This window comes from Nylanderia fulva, unplaced genomic scaffold (assembly GCF_048542155.1).
Source record: "Nylanderia fulva isolate GAGA-0341 unplaced genomic scaffold, ASM4854215v1 Scaffold22, whole genome shotgun sequence".
Taxonomy (NCBI): Eukaryota; Metazoa; Arthropoda; class Insecta; order Hymenoptera; family Formicidae; genus Nylanderia; species Nylanderia fulva.
In genome coordinates, this window is record NW_028190285.1 from 1,136,258 (window position 1) to 1,151,935 (window position 15,678).

The 15,678-nt window shown below is 34.2% G+C and overlaps 2 protein-coding genes across 22 annotated transcripts in view; both read right to left on the bottom strand.

The window, feature by feature from the left end:
* Window positions 1–148: 148 nt before the first annotated feature.
* Window positions 149–5,889, bottom strand: LOC114932719 (queuine/queuosine transporter SLC35F2). Of its 2 annotated transcripts, XM_029305050.2 has the most exons (9): window positions 5,720–5,889; window positions 4,777–4,892; window positions 4,460–4,653; window positions 3,681–3,843; window positions 3,316–3,472; window positions 3,026–3,236; window positions 2,712–2,839; window positions 2,400–2,595; window positions 149–1,945 (listed from the first exon to the last, which is right to left on the bottom strand). In XM_029305050.2, exons 1-9 carry the CDS (start codon window positions 5,836–5,838, stop codon window positions 1,904–1,906), a joined length of 1,326 nt encoding a protein of 441 aa, XP_029160883.1. In that variant the 5' UTR covers window positions 5,839–5,889; the 3' UTR covers window positions 149–1,903. The 2 variants fall into 2 exon arrangements, with proteins under 2 accessions (XP_029160883.1, XP_029160882.1); XM_029305049.2 differs by having other exon boundaries at window positions 149–2,595.
* Window positions 5,890–6,609: 720 nt separating this feature from the next.
* Window positions 6,610–15,678, bottom strand: part of RyR (Ryanodine receptor) — a 39,430-nt gene continuing 30,361 nt past the window's right edge. For 11 of the 20 annotated variants that reach the window (XM_085482784.1, XM_085482785.1, XM_085482789.1 and 8 more), the window contains 19 exons: window positions 15,228–15,599; window positions 14,856–14,968; window positions 14,152–14,245; window positions 13,784–14,038; window positions 13,629–13,652; window positions 13,342–13,362; window positions 12,681–13,092; window positions 12,201–12,605; window positions 11,914–12,130; window positions 10,977–11,832; window positions 10,647–10,846; window positions 9,666–9,912; window positions 9,221–9,499; window positions 8,720–9,006; window positions 8,582–8,642; window positions 8,183–8,461; window positions 7,951–8,107; window positions 7,712–7,877; window positions 6,610–7,636 (listed from right to left, as the gene is read on the bottom strand). In XM_085482784.1, the coding sequence (XP_085338910.1) occupies window positions 7,474–7,636; window positions 7,712–7,877; window positions 7,951–8,107; window positions 8,183–8,461; window positions 8,582–8,642; window positions 8,720–9,006; window positions 9,221–9,499; window positions 9,666–9,912; window positions 10,647–10,846; window positions 10,977–11,832; window positions 11,914–12,130; window positions 12,201–12,605; window positions 12,681–13,092; window positions 13,342–13,362; window positions 13,629–13,652; window positions 13,784–14,038; window positions 14,152–14,245; window positions 14,856–14,968; window positions 15,228–15,599 (4,608 nt within the window). In that variant the 3' untranslated portion in view covers window positions 6,610–7,473. Of the gene's footprint in view, window positions 7,637–7,711; window positions 7,878–7,950; window positions 8,108–8,182; window positions 8,462–8,581; window positions 8,643–8,719; window positions 9,007–9,220; window positions 9,500–9,665; window positions 9,913–10,646; window positions 10,847–10,976; window positions 11,833–11,913; window positions 12,131–12,200; window positions 12,606–12,680; window positions 13,093–13,341; window positions 13,363–13,628; window positions 13,653–13,783; window positions 14,039–14,151; window positions 14,246–14,410; window positions 14,521–14,855; window positions 14,969–15,227; window positions 15,600–15,678 lie in introns of all 20 variants that reach the window. The other 9 variants (XM_085482794.1, XM_085482797.1, XM_085482798.1 and 6 more) reach the window with 3 other exon arrangements.

The following is a 15,678-nucleotide window of genomic DNA, read 5'->3' on the forward strand; positions in this document are numbered from 1 at the left end:
ATATATACAAATCATTTTTAAGTATACAAATGCATAATTTTTTTAGATAAATAATAAATAACATCACAACAAATAAAATATATACATATATACAAATATTAATAATAATCTAATAATTAATTAAACAATGCACATATAATAGTCATATACCATATATCAATTGTTTTCATTTTATATAATTTCTATGAATAATGTCAAAACGAAAATATTTGTTATCTCACATATACCCATATATATATGAGATAATATATATATAGTTGTCGAAACGAGACTTTTTAGTGCATAAAAGAGTATTGTGTACATACGTGTGTGTATAATTAATATCATTAATTAATTTTTCATTTATCATAAAATCTGTGAATAAAATATTATGAACACATTTTATATAGTTAAAGAGGATAATCAACTATATATAATATAGGAAATTTTTACTTTAAATTAGCACCTTATTTTTCGGTATTCTTAACTTGTATTATATATTAGCTACTTATTATAAGATTAATTGATTTCTTGAATAATTGTGATAATATATTTGAGTAACGTGTAACAATATCAGATTAGAATTGTGTCGAATTTAGATTTTCTGCTCACCCTGTGTAAATCCCTCGGGATTTCATTACGATTATTGATCTCAACAAAAAAGTAGATTATTGACGAGACTATTAGTTTTTGCATTAGTAGATTTCATTGTTAATTATATTATAGTATTATGATTGAGAATATAAATGAGTATAGTGTTTTAATTGTTGTTTGCATTGGTGATGAAGTTCATTATAGTTGCAAATCGTACTATTGTAATAGAAGAATAGAACAGTGTTACATAGTTACGAAGTCGTTTTACATCATATTAATTACGTTTACATTAATTACCGAGTTCGTCGCATTAGATTATCGATTATCTAAAATTTTCTTTCTCGATTAACCTGTGTTATTATATAACTTATAAATATATCTATATATATACTATAATATATCGATTGTAATAGTTATAACAAATGTCCACGAAGATACTTCGTGTTAATATAAAAAATTCAAGTGAAAATGAGTACATAATGTACGTAAAACGAGTATATATACGTTTGCATTCACATTGTTCTAGATTCTAGATCTACAATTTGAGTGCTAATAGATTTTGACATTTGGCACGTTTTGTTTTTATACTACCTCACATCTATATAAACAATACCAAGAATGTTTTTGATTAGAAGGATAATATTAATATCATCTAATTGGATACATTTTTGATTCTATGGCCATTTTTTCTTTAATTTGATCTGATGTTTAAATTAAATATACAAAAACATAATCCATACAAAATCATTATTTTTAAATATGAATTAAAAAGTAAAAATTACATTTCTCTTATTTTTATGGGAATTCTATTGGTATATTATGTTATCAAATTTATGTTATGTTATCAAAATTTAACTATAATATTATTATTGAGAATGTATGTGATATAGCTAGAAAAATGTAATGATTAAAAATATTACAAATATTAAATAATATAACAATTTACGTATTAATAACTCTAAATAACAAAAACTCTAAATTACACTTATTCAAATAATATCTAATTATATAAAAAACAATATATACATTTATTAATTTTATACCAAATATTGAAATATCATATATTAAATATTGAATTTTAATGCTACTTAAAGTCAATCTAACTATTGCCTTGTCTGTTAAATATAATTAAGATTATGTAATAATAATTTTATACGGCTATCAAAAAAGAGAATTTTTGGACTGTATATGTACTATCGTTCGTCATTGTGTCAATATATATAAACATTTTTCGTTCGTTTTTTAAGGGCCCCTTTTTGAGAAATGTTGCATTTTTTGAATGAGGGAATCGCGCGATATTCTATTCTAGGCAGTCGTTTTCTTCCGCTTATTAATTACAGGCAGAATCACTCTTCCCGTTCGCAGCCTGAAACTGTCACAGATTTCATTTACATCTTTTCAAGTTCAAATAAAGAAATCACGCTATCAGAGGCAAATAAATTACCGCGCGAGTTAAAAATTTATTTTATAGTTTATAGATCGTTGCACATTATAATATGCCATATCGCGAGTGTACCATCAAATATAATCATCAAATGACATCTATTTTATTTCAAAGCTGTTTTTTGAAAAGTAAGAAGTATCTAAACATTTTTTTAAATATAAAGTTATACGACAAATAATGCAGAATCATATTATTTTGTAATCGAAAAAATAAATGGATTTCGAACGAATTTCGTTTAATTACGCGGATTCCATCTGCCTCGGATATCCGTGAGATCACCTGAACCTTGAACTCGTGTCAAATTCCCCGACATATATCAAGACGAGTTTTTCGTATCGAAATACGAATTGGAGGATACACGTGGCATTGATCTTGATGCTACCTTCAAGTTCGCCTGACTGCCGTAGAAGGAGGTGAAGGCCGTGTCGGAGCTAACGCTTAGGGGTAGGCTCGTTGCGTCCATTGTCTCCCTTTCGCTACCAAGGGTAGATGCCCTGATATCGAGGGTGCCGCTCACTCCGGACATTCCGGAACTCGTAGCCATCTCTACCTCGCCGACGTCGGGGTGGGACATGTGTCTTCAATTATTTGGAATTTTTAGAATATACATATTTCAAGCCTGATGCTATCCATTATTTTAATCCATTATTTATTTCGGAGATACCGATAATTAATTTATATTCGCAAACTTTACCTGTAATCTGGGATAGGCGGCTCGATGTGCTGCCTTCGTGAATTCGATGATATCGGTGTTCTCTTTATTGCGTATATGTATATGCCAGTCATCGTGAGTGTATACGAAACAAAGTACAGTGCGTGGAACTAGAACAGTCGATGAGAAAAATGTCAATATTTACCTATATATACATGTACCGAAAAGTTAATTCTGAATTATGTACATTAGAGATTTCATTTGTTATGCATCTATAAATAAGTATTGACTGAAGATGAGAGCATGTGACGGATCGCATCGAATGATGATACTCGCAATGCAGATCGATGGCCTACCTTGTAATGATGATTAAGCATTCCAACTAATATATTAAAGGAGTCCGAGGTGAGTAGTGCCAGCTGCAAGGCGGTAGCACCGGATTCAAACAATATTACCGGCACCAGGGAGAAGAACATAAATTGCGCGATGCAATAGACAATCAGGATCATTATTACGGGTGCGTTGTCCCAGTGGAATGCCTCTATTTGAAATCTCTCGAGTACGGCGCTATATTGAAACGATCGTGGAAAAAATAACTCTCATTCGAGGCATTCATTAGTCTCAGTTTTAATTGTGAGGTACTCACGTTTGCATGCAGCTCAATATTGTGCCAAAGAAACCGATCATGCCCAGATATTCAATAATATCGACTGTTTTTACTGCCAGCTCTTGCAAAACCGTCGTCACCGAAAACAATACCGCGCCGCCGAGACAAAGCATATCGCCGACGAGTTGATTTTTTCCTGGTGAGAAAAATAATACTAATTATAATAACAATTTTAATTTACTATAAAAGTATAATTATGCAGGAAAAAAATATAAGTATGAAAGCTGCGACACGTCACAAAAGACAGACATTGGCAATAGCGATAAAGTGTGTAATAATAATTTTCTGTTGCCCTCTTCTCGTGCAACAGCTACATCTATTTGCATTTCATGGTTAGTAATTACCGGTAGCCGTAGGATCGTTATTGTCATCTATACCAGCCCAAACCAGACATCCCACGCCCATTAAACAAACGGACACACCAACGATGTGTACCATTCGGTATCTGACGCCTAGTACTAGAAATGAGAGTACCAAGGCAACCGGTATCGCCACGCAGTCAAGAAGCTAAAAATATATATTTTATCGTTTGTTTTTTTTAGTAGTTTATATATTAATAATTTTCATAATAATATTTATATATTGTGCATAAAAGTGCCCAATACATTTAAAGCACGCACTAGACGGTTCGTTATGTTTGCAGCAGGTTTGATTAAGAATGAATGGCTCGGACAACGAGCATTGTTAGATCGAAGAGGACCATCGTCCTCCTTTTCGCTATATAGCCGTGCAGTTACAATACCTGTTCTATACGTCATTCACAGCTGACGCAAGTACTACGCTTGTTAGATAACACGAGTACAAACTATAGACGAACAAAGTTGTGCATGGTAGGAAATCGTATATTAAATGACAAAAGTCACGTCTCAATGAGACTTTCTTTTAAACACGAATGGAAAATAATCGCGAAAGTGGAAAATTGTCATAGATCGTTCGTAGTATAAAAATGGTAGGTTCAATAAAAAATTTATGAACGTACAGATAAATAAGTATGAAATTATTTAAATCTTAAATAATCCGTTATAAAATTTCCATTGAAAAATAAGAAATTTAATCAGCATATTCGAATCTGTATCGTTTTACTAGGTTTCTGACATATCTTCTTAAATATTCACGCACACACCTGTATGCTGGCGAGGCTAGTAAATTGATGTGACGATGTAATAAGCGTGCATGCCTCAACGTCGATCAGTGCTAACAGCAAGTATCTCCAGCCACGGGCTCTTATGACGGAAATTAGGCCATTCCCAACACCTCTGCAGGACATCCACGTTGTATAAACTAAGCACATCATCACGTAATGTGGAAGATTTTGCCCTGTCCCGCAAAAATGATGATAATTGATTAATAAATGGAGAGAAAAGTTTTAAGCGAAGATTGAGCATTCAATGAGTAAAAATTTTAACGCAGAGGTGCAAAATTCTTATTTAAATAGATTACCTGTTGGAAGCGAAAGCTTGTAAAGCGGAGCGGTGTTTATATGATGATTTACGAACGTCATGCAGCACAGCACCAACGAGAGAAACTGGCCCATTATTATTGCTCTCCATACTGCCCTGTTTTTATAACGAATTAACAAAAATAATTGTTATTTATTTGGAACTTACATCTGTGTGTATATTGATGTATGTATGTATTATAAATTATATAATTCCACATTTTTAACAACAAATTTCAATAAGGCAAATTAATTTTATTATATTTAACAAATATAAGAATTAATTATTTAAAATTTTATATTCTCTACACAAGAAATGTATATATTTTACGTGGAAAACAATATGCAATTGATTTTTCTTGAAGGGAATTATTCACTTTTTATCAAATATCTCCTCGCGTTACTTTAAGTAGTAATATCCTAGATTGATCAGACCGAATCGCGTTTTCGAGTCGACCGGTGAAGCACATATATGTCATACAAAAATAAACAAATTATCTCATTTATATATTAAAGAACATTTACAAATTTCTAAATTAATCGAAAGAAATCAAAGATTTGTATAAATCTATTTAAATAAAAAATACTGAAATATATTTTCGCAAAAAGAGGGTTTACGAATTCTACACACGTAAAACTACACTAATAGATACTACTATACAACACTTCGTATTGTCGTACAATGTCGATTCGTTATCACTCGCATTATATTGTTATGCCCGAGATATCAGCGATTTAAACTAAGATTACCGAATAAGCGAAATTACTCCACAATTTTTCGTCGTTATATCAATCACGAGGAAACGTAGCTAAACACCCGCCACTTTTATGCCCGGGTCGTTCGCCCCCTCCTGCTCGACCTCACCGTTTCTACAAAATGGTATAGGGCGGAAAACACACGCAGTAGCTCTTGCAAGCGTTCAGGTTCCGCGATTACTCACGTACCATCGGCCTAACTCGGATATGTAATTTTCTATTTTATCGCACACTCCATTTCTGGCCTGCATCGCCGGATTTTGAACACCGTGACGATCGCCCACCGGTACACCCATGCCATGGTGCATTTTCACCCTGAAGAGTCCCTCGCCGGCGAGCTGCTGGACCGAAGCGCTTGCGCGACCTCCTTCCTTCCTCGACGCGAAGGGACACGCCGTTACTCTTGTTGCTCTTCTCTCTTACTCTCTCACTCTCTCTCTCACTCTTTCTTTCTCACTCTTGTTTCCTTTAGGTACGTATCGTGCGCGATGGGAAATATGAGATTTTACTATATCACCACATCGACGCGCGATATGACGTCGTACAAAATTAATTCCGGCCTCGAAGATCGATCATATCGATCGTAAAAGACTAGTTTTTATTCTCCAATATTTGAAAGCATGAACATTTTTAATATGACTCAGAAATAAATATTTTTAATATGATTTCAAAATTCTAAATCAACTTCAAACTTTAATCATTTTTTACGGCAATGTAAATTAAACGAAAATATGCGCGATGGGAAATATGAGATTTTACTATATCACCACATCGACGCGCGATATGACGTCGTACAAAATTAATTCCGGCCTCGAAGATCGATCATATCGATCGTAAAAGACTAGTATTTATTCTCCAATATTTGAAAACATGAACATTTTTAATATGATTTCAAAATTCTAAATCAACTTCAAACTTTAATCATTTTTTTACGGCAATGTAAATTAAACGAAAATATGAGATATTAATTAATTTGCGATATTTAGATTTTAAAGTTTTTTTTTTTTTTTATAAGATTACTTACGTAATGAAAGTACATGCAATTTATAAAATTAAGGAAAGATTTTAGGACAACGAGGTAAAGAAGTAGGTCGTTATTTATTACCAGATAGTCTTGCCGTTTTTATTTACAATATATTGACATTTTCAGATATATATATACTGTGAGCTCAGTCATAAATAATGTCCAAAAAGTTTTCATCCTTATATAGCAATCGAAGAGATTTGCACATTATATAAACTTTGAATATCTTTAACTTACTTATACTATATCATATATTTCAAACTTGTTATCGTTTCGATACAGCGCACCAATTATGCACAAGTATAGATCGTAGATCTAGACGTATGAAAAGAAGGCAATTGTAGCGCTATGAATATGTAAATTTGTGCAGGCGGTTCCGCCGATTCAACAATAATGTACCGTCGGTCGAAGGAAGTCGTTCGAGAGCTTTTATCAACCTTGGATTGATCGATTATCTAAAAGAGAAAATTATCTGTGGTATCGCGCGTTCGAGTTATCTTTACAAAGTTGGAAAAATATTTCTAATTTTATATGCGCGCGATTCGACGTCAGGCGCGAAATTCTCCGTGTCCAGACATCTTTTTTATTACACACGCAGTACATAATTAATGCACTAGATTCACACGCGAGAGACACAATCTACTAATTAGTTGGAATAACAATAAATTGTCAAATGGAAAACGGAGACACAAGTTTTTACGAGGTAAAATCTCTTCTCGTCGATATGAGGTAAGACGTAGAATTTTAAAAATTTGATTTTTTATTTTAACGGACGTCGACTTTACATTTCCGTCCGATGAGCAAGAATTGACGCTAAAAATGATCGAAGACGCTGTTCGAGGAGAGAAAAGTCCTCTTCGACAAGTGAGATCGATTGATCGATCGATTGGTCACTTCTTAATTAAAGTCGAGATTAATTTTACTTTTTCTTGGCCTCTTCTTCTACGGTCTCGTTCTGCTTACGGAAGCAATCACCCACCGGGAAAAAGTCCCAACATCTTTGTTGATACATATTCCACACATAAGTTTCTTGACCGGTATACTCGGTATCCGGTTTGTTAATCAAGTGCATAAGGAAGAACCTGTTGATCGAAGATCAACAATTAAATAACGATTTAAGACACTTTATTATATAATTAAAAATACGAAATATTTACATGTAATTCGCTAAATTATGCTCCTGCTGAACATGAGTATCGAACCCATGCGGCACCGCATCGAAATATTCTTTTCCTAAACCACATATGAAGCACATACTCTCCATATTGGTCTTCACACTCTCGAGCTGGTCTCGAAGCTCGCCAAATGCGTCAATAATTAAACCTGAGAATTGATATGTGACGTTACATCGGACTCTCCTTTTATTGCGAATCGAAAAATTAATCGTGCGCCTTACCTTGAATGATAGCTAATAGAATGACGATCACGAAGAAAAAGAACGTGATGTCGAACATTATACGATAAACCTCATAATCGTCACCATCGGGTTCACCGATCTCGTCGCCTATACCACCGCCAGCTCTTACGCCTTTGTATAAATGGAAAACAAAGCACTGAAAAAAAATTGAAATTAAAATAACCTACGCAGAGTTGAAGTTTAGATAAAGATTATTTTGTACAGCACATACCGTTAACATATGATGACATTTTTTATCTGTTTCATCATCTTCCTCTTGTATATAGAATTTTCTGAAGAAATTGAAAGCTATCACGGTGTAGATATATACTATAATTGTTAGCAGCATCACTGTCAAAACCAATTGTTTGCCGTTATGCGTTACTGATTGCAAGATCGTTCTCAGAGTTTTGAAACCGACCGCAACGTCCAACAGATGAGCGGCGAAAAAGAAATTATTGTAGTTTCCGAGGATCGAAAATATGAAGTACCACAAGCTATATAAAAATGCCTAGAAATGAAATAATACGAATATTTGAATTTATAGATATTTTTGTATATAAAAATATATTTATAAAATTATATAAATTAATTAAAATTCCTCTCTCGAATTTATTTAAGAAGTACTTACGTTATCCGTAATGGTGACACCGGCCTTCCAAATTTGATATCTCCAATCGATATTTATAATACTGTAAAACATCAGTCTTTGTCATCTCATACAAAATCTTATCAAAAAATATAAAATATTATCAAGACATTCACTTACAAATGTATCAAGCCGGAGCCTTCATCTTCCTGTTGGCCGAAAGAAGTCTTTTCCATTCCGAGCAAATTGCTGATGAAATCGAAATCGTATGTCTCGCTATATTTTTGCCGGACTTTCTTTTTCACAAACTTGTCCCAATAATTCACAGGGAAAGTTTTTGCAGATATTACCATTTTGTCCCAATGTGCCTTAATATCATCCTCTTCCGGCATCTCGGCTATATACAATCCATCGAATTCTACTCGTCGTGCAATTTCCTTCTCTCGTTTGAAGATAGCCAATGGAACCTGAAAAAGATATATATATTTTATAATGTTAATCAAATATATTTCATGATCTAAATCATGAAAACATATATTTTCAAAAATATTATATTATTGAAAAATATTATATATACATAAATATATAATTTATATAAAATTTAAAATGTTAATATATAAATATATATCATTTAAATATAATTATAAATTAATCTAAATTATTCATCTTTTTCAAATATACCTTCAAATGATAATATGCAACCAGCATAGCGAGTGAAACGATAGAATGTAGAGCAGCCAATAGTCTCATGACGTGAGCCATATAATAATAATCCTCAGCCACTTCCACGAATTCCTGAGCCTCATCGTCTTCTTCTTCCGAACCATCGTCACCACTTCCGCTGCCCATTTCGACACCACTCCCTGCTAAACCCGATGGACCGTCACCCGATATTTCCGCTAATATATCCGCTATTGTACCATTATCTTCCTCATCCGAATCGTCAGCCAAAGACGTAACCTAGATTAAAATCAACACATACAGAAAAAAAACATGAAACACGTTCTCTCTTACTTAGATCTATAAAGATACATAACATGAGTTTATGAAATCTTTAGTATTGATCTTAGAATCTCATTTCTAAAAAATACAAAGCTTTCTATTACGATTATGTTGTTTTACAAACCTTGTAAAAGAGTAGCATAAAGTTAATGCAGAAGGCCAAAACCAGCGCGACATATTTTAAATTGTAGAAATTTCGGGCTAGGAAAGACACTATGCGGTGACCATATTGGGATAAATCGATACTCGATGCTGCAGAAGGTTCGGCTATGGTTTCTTGCTTCGCTTCAGCTTCAACCGCTGCCATGGCTGCTTGTTGAGCTACCGCTGCTTCGGCTGCCGCGGCGGCTTGAGCTCGAGCCTGTTCACCGCTGTATAAATATCGTGATAAAGCATTTAATTAAAGAGAAAATAATAGTCATACACAAGCAATGCCATTAAAAATTAATTTCATACATAATTTAAATACTATTTGCAGCTACAAAATGAAAACGAATATTACAGTTCTTAATAAAAAGGATAATAGTTCTCATGTGATTTTGTTGTCATTAAAACGAGAAAGTATACATTTTTTAATACAATTTATTTTAATTCGCTGCGAAAGAGAGATGGAGAGAGAGAGAGAGTCAGTTTTATATGAAACACGACATTACTAGTGTTTTAGCTGATCAGCTGATCGTAACGTAGTAACCGCATGTTTCGCATTCATTCATATCTACGGTACATCGAATTTCGAGGTGCTTTAACTTGACGAAAAATTGATATAACAACAAAATATCTTCTGCATTCCGTTTCATTAATCTATTTTAAAGCGTAGATTTTTATCGTACGATATACGTATGTATATGTATACTGACATAAGAAAATTAAAGTGTCGAATTATAAAATAATAATTTGTAAGCTTATTAATATATATATATATATATATATATATATATATTAATAATAATTATTACATATTTAAATAATTATTATTACATATAATTCATCTATATGCTCGTTATTTTTTATAGCTAATATTTACTTGCTTTATATTACGCTCAATAACCCGGATGTTTAAAATATAGGTATTATTTCTTAGTAGCTACATTGGTTGCATACTAACCCAAGTAAGTCAGCTAAAGTGACAGGTGCTTCACCTTCTCCCCCTTCAGCTGTCGCTCCTTCTTCACCCGCACCCTCATCAGGTGTGCTCTCACCCGTCTCTTCGATACTAGATTGCGGCGTAGAAGTGCTAGATTCATGCGGTGCTATCTTTATTTGCCCACCTTCCTCTTTCGTTATATCCATTCCGAAGGCTTGCACCTGCACAAATATTTAACATTAATTTTAATTAATTTTTTATTAATAAAAAATTTTTTAAATGTTTTAAAGTAATTTTTTAGAGTTGTATTATATTTGTAGCATTTTTAGATTATATCGAAAAAAATCTTACCTGTAGATTTGATTCATCCGGTGTCGGTGGCAACGCAGGTAAATGTCTTGATGGTTTCTCCTCTTCCTCTTTAACGACAACAGGCTCCTCTAGTTGTGGTCCTCTCATTAGCGATAATAAAAGTCTCATAAAGTACTTGATTACACAGCCAACGCCAAAACCGGAATAATAGAACGCGTAGAAAATCATCTTGAAAAAGCCGACAAAGAGCTCAGGAATCGTCATCTGTTGCATTTCGGCGATCTTGTTTTTGATATTGGTCGGCGAGAACATATAGAAGAAGTAATAGATGCCGTCTTTGAAGGCTTGTATACCTCGTCTGATCGGATCCTTATTTCTTTCTTCGTCATCATCAGTCATGTACGTGTACGAGGACTCCCTTGCTTTGCCGATGCCGCCGCTTTCCTCGACGGTCATCAACGCACTCGCGTGCTGCATCTCGAAAATCGCGTCCTCGCAGAAATTAATAAAGGTCTCGAGTTTCTCCTTTTCGCCGGCCTCGACCACTGTATTATAGAAATAAATTCTCTTTGACTCCTTGATCTGTGGTTTTTCCCACTGCTCGATGTTCGATTCTTTGATCTCGAAGTACACACGCTCGATTTTCTTGTTGCCACCAAGAATCTCGATTCTGCCTAAGAATGGCTCGAAATAATTCAAGACGGAGCCAGCTGTCTCGAGGAATCGGGCTAATCTCGGTTCGTTAGGCATATGCTCGGACAGATTGGTAAGCAATACGGCAAGATTGAAACCGATTTCTTTTGCCGGTTCGTGGAAACGATCCATGAAAGCCACGTAATCGATCTTGCCGTCGTGATTCATCTCGCAACAGGCCAGGAGAAACTCGATCTCTTCGCTAAAAAATTTTTGAATTAAAATTCATCAGCTGTTAGACGAAATAATTCAAAAGGAAAATGCTGATATTTTTTAAACATACCTGGTATAACTCTTCTGCTGCTCCATTTTCTCCTTGAAATCCTTAGGATAGACCCATCCGTCATTGTTAAGATCAACTTCTAAGAAACTGGACGATGATGTCAGATCTTTCAATTTTAAGAACATGTCGAAGTATTTCAAGATCAGTTCCACGTTACTTGCCGATTCGACCAAGGTATCTACCATCTGTTTTCCGATTGTCCCGTTCACCACGTTGCCTTTAAATTACATTAAATGTTAATTTAAACATTTATCTCTTCAAATAAAATTTAAAAAAAAGATACATACCTTCAAGCATAGAAAGCATCATAGTAATCATATCTTTTTGTAAATTCAATAATTCCTTCAGAAGATCTACTTGACTCGAATGCTTCGACAACTTGTCCTGCATGTGCGAGAATAAGAAAAGAAAACCTCCGACCGCGTCCCACAATCTAGAGTGTGCCAAAGCTTGTTGATTTTGCGCGCATGGACCTTGAATAACTTCTGTAAGAGTGTTGAAAACTTGACTGGCTACACCAATAGCCTTGAAGAAGTTTGCCTTGCCGGCAGGATCGATAAGCTCCTTGCTTGAGTAATGCCAGTAGAAATCCATGATCGATTCCTGCAGTCGCAGCAGATAATCGACAGTGCAAATGACAACATTTACTGTCGTCGTATTACCAGCCTGTGTTCTGAGATAATTCTGCCAATCTGTAGATACGATAGAATGATGAAATGTCACTCGATTAAATTGACTTTTTAATAACGATAACATAATACACTTACCGAGATTATGACCTTCGCAAGTGAGTTGGATGAAGCGGAATAGGGCGCAAGTGAATTCAGCGTCGTGCATATTTTTTTCGCCGGCTGCACCCTCGGAACCGACTCCGAGTCCTTCAGCCTTCGTATTCCTCTCGAAAGCGTCCAAATCTAATACGCTGCAAGAGTTCATGAGACCCGCGATAGACGTGAAGAAACCGACGTCCTTCTTCTCTTTGAGATGATTTAACATCCCTCGCTGAATTTCGATATTACCGCCACGCAGAATCGAAATTCCAAGTTCTAGAGTTTTCATGACCATCTCACTGGGAATGCCCTTGCATGCTGATATGTGTAAGAGAACCATCTCCGCGACGCCGCGATTCGCTAGGCGAGCTTGATGGAACAAGAGCTTCTGCTTTTCCATTTCTTGCTCCTATAGTTACACAGGATAATAAGTAAAATCACTTTATATAAATGACTTCACAAATATATAATGTTTAAATATATAATATATTTATAAACAAAACATATAGTAATTTATAATGTAATTTTTATACAATTTTAAATTAGCTACTATTTAAAATACAACTTTGATTTTACGTGTATTATTTTGATATACTTAATATATATATATATATATATATATATATATATATCTGTGACGTTCAAATCAATATCTTACCATTAGTTTATGCATGGGCCTCTTGAGAGTTACGTTAAAATAGAGAATATATAATTTAATAATATTGTTAGCAATAAATGTTAAAATTAAAAAACTAGAAAAACAATCGCAATAGCCTACTTTTGCTTATGAATGATATTTTACATCGTTTGACGTTTCAATGAATAAGATAGTGTACAATTACATAGGTTCGGATATCGAAATGCGGAGAACATATATGATTGACACTTTGGATTGCGAGCATACATTAAAGCGGATAAATTCTCGCACTAACTACTTATTCTTACCATAAGTAGCTTACGCGCCAGCTTCTAGTAAGTTAGAAAAAGATAGGGAATTTGTTAATGCGATAGATTCCGGGAAATTATCAAAGGATTCGATTATTTCTCACTCAAATTATCATCTGTCTACAAATGAAAATTGAGTAATTAAAGATACCTACATGGATCGAAGCTCCCCCTTCTTCTTCACCGCCACCCTCGCCACCGCCTTCCTCTTCACCCTCTTCCTCTTCCTCTCCGCAAGACTTGGAAATAATATGCGCGTAACTCATATAAAGCGGATCTTCTTGAAGCGCGCCTGATCGTTCAGTCATCGCACCGCGACAGAATGTTGTCACTAATTGTGTCAATGGATCTGGCTTGCCTTCGTCCTCAGCTTTATCCATTTTACTCAATTCAGCATCTTCGAATGATTGCTAAAAGAGAAAAAAATATATATACACACATTTAAATTTTAATATGAAACTATGTGCGTGTACATAATTTATATTAAATATTTTTAATGAATCAAAAATAATAGTATAATTACCGTAAGATCCTCGATCATTACTTCTTGACCTACATTTTCTTCTTGTAGCCACATCTCATAATACGTTCGCGCAAAAATATTTATTGCACGGTGCCTAGGAAAAAAGAAATTTTTTAAAACAATTATAAAATTATACATATACCTACAACGTTATATATTCTAAGAAACAATGTATTAGTTAACAACACATGTGTTAATATTAACACATAAAAAAATGCTTTGTGTACATATAGTGGATATTAATTTGGATTAGTCATACCTTCTCAATTTATACAGAGGCTCACTACGTAAGCATGCAATCGCTGCTCTTTTTCTGGCAGCGCATAACACGCGTTTCCATCCATCTCGCGATGGCGGTGGCTTTGTCGCCTGTTAACGTACGCACAAATAGCAATGCATTCTCATTAAATTATTAACAGTTATGTTTATTAATCATTGCGATTAGTATTAAATTGAACTCTCAAAACTGATTAATCTTATTATCGAATAATATTTCTCTTTGATTAATAAATAGCAAAAAAGCTAATTAATTCTACGTAAAATAATGCAAAATGCATCGATGACATTTGATGTAACTCAAAATTAAGATGATTCTAATGATGTTAAAATAATTGATAACGACATTGTGTGCAACTGAAAGATTAACTTGAATTAATTTGAATCAACTTGAAGCAAAAAACGTAACCGAATGGTAAGAAGGATACCTGGGCAAGGAATGTAGGGAAAGTTGACGGAAGCAAGCGATTACCGCTCGTTTACGTTGGATCGACACCACAGATCGGTATTGACCCTTGCTCTGCTGTTGTGGATGATCTATCTACTCGAGAACATAAGAATATGGAATAAATATGATGAATATTTCAATCACTTAAAAAGAACAATGACAAATGATCCTCAGATGACAATATGGCATTTTTAATCTTCTAGTGTGATCACAAAAAATATGAAGATTCAGCAAATTAAAAGAATCTCAAAATTCTTCAAAAGAATTTTGAAAATTATTCTGAGTAATTTTAAATATCGAGAAAATTTTGAAAATTATTTCAACGTTAAGTAGATAAATTTCTATAACTAACCATGTGTAAACCGTACAAAACTTTCGCCATATCGGTGATTCGAACGACGACATCTTCCAGTTGTTGAGCCTTGACAGGCTCTGTCGCGTCTTTCTGCTGGCCCAATTTAGAATACAAATAATGCTGCCAGGACATCTCGTCAGCGGGGTCGATTTTATCCGGCAACGTCAGTTGAATTTTAGCAAATTCCGCGATCTCGTTCTCCTCCATCTTTTTTAAGAATCTATCTTTGCAATGCTGTACCAGCTCCTGTTCGCGACCAGCAAATAGATTCAAACCAACAGGTAGCAATCGTTTTAGACACGCAACCATCAAGGATGCTTGTACTTCCTTGTCCTTGTCTCTTTTTTTGTCGCGATGTTTCTTCTTTTTCTGAAAGTCGAAGAGAGAATGATTTAATCTTGATCTTTTCTCAAGGATATAAATGCTTATTAATGAACACAATTAAGTT

Excerpts from the sequence above, each read along its gene's own strand:
- LOC114932719 (XM_029305049.2), bottom strand. The coding sequence starts at position 5,838 with ATGCACCATGGCATGGGTGTACCGGTGGGCGATCGTCACGGTGTTCAA. Across the intron at positions 3,844-4,459 it reads CTAGCCTCGCCAGCATACAG|CTTCTTGACTGCGTGGCGAT; the intron begins GTGTGTGCGTGA and ends ATATATTTTTAG. Across the intron at positions 2,840-3,025 it reads TGCTTAATCATCATTACAAG|TTCCACGCACTGTACTTTGT; the intron begins GTAGGCCATCGA and ends CGACTGTTCTAG.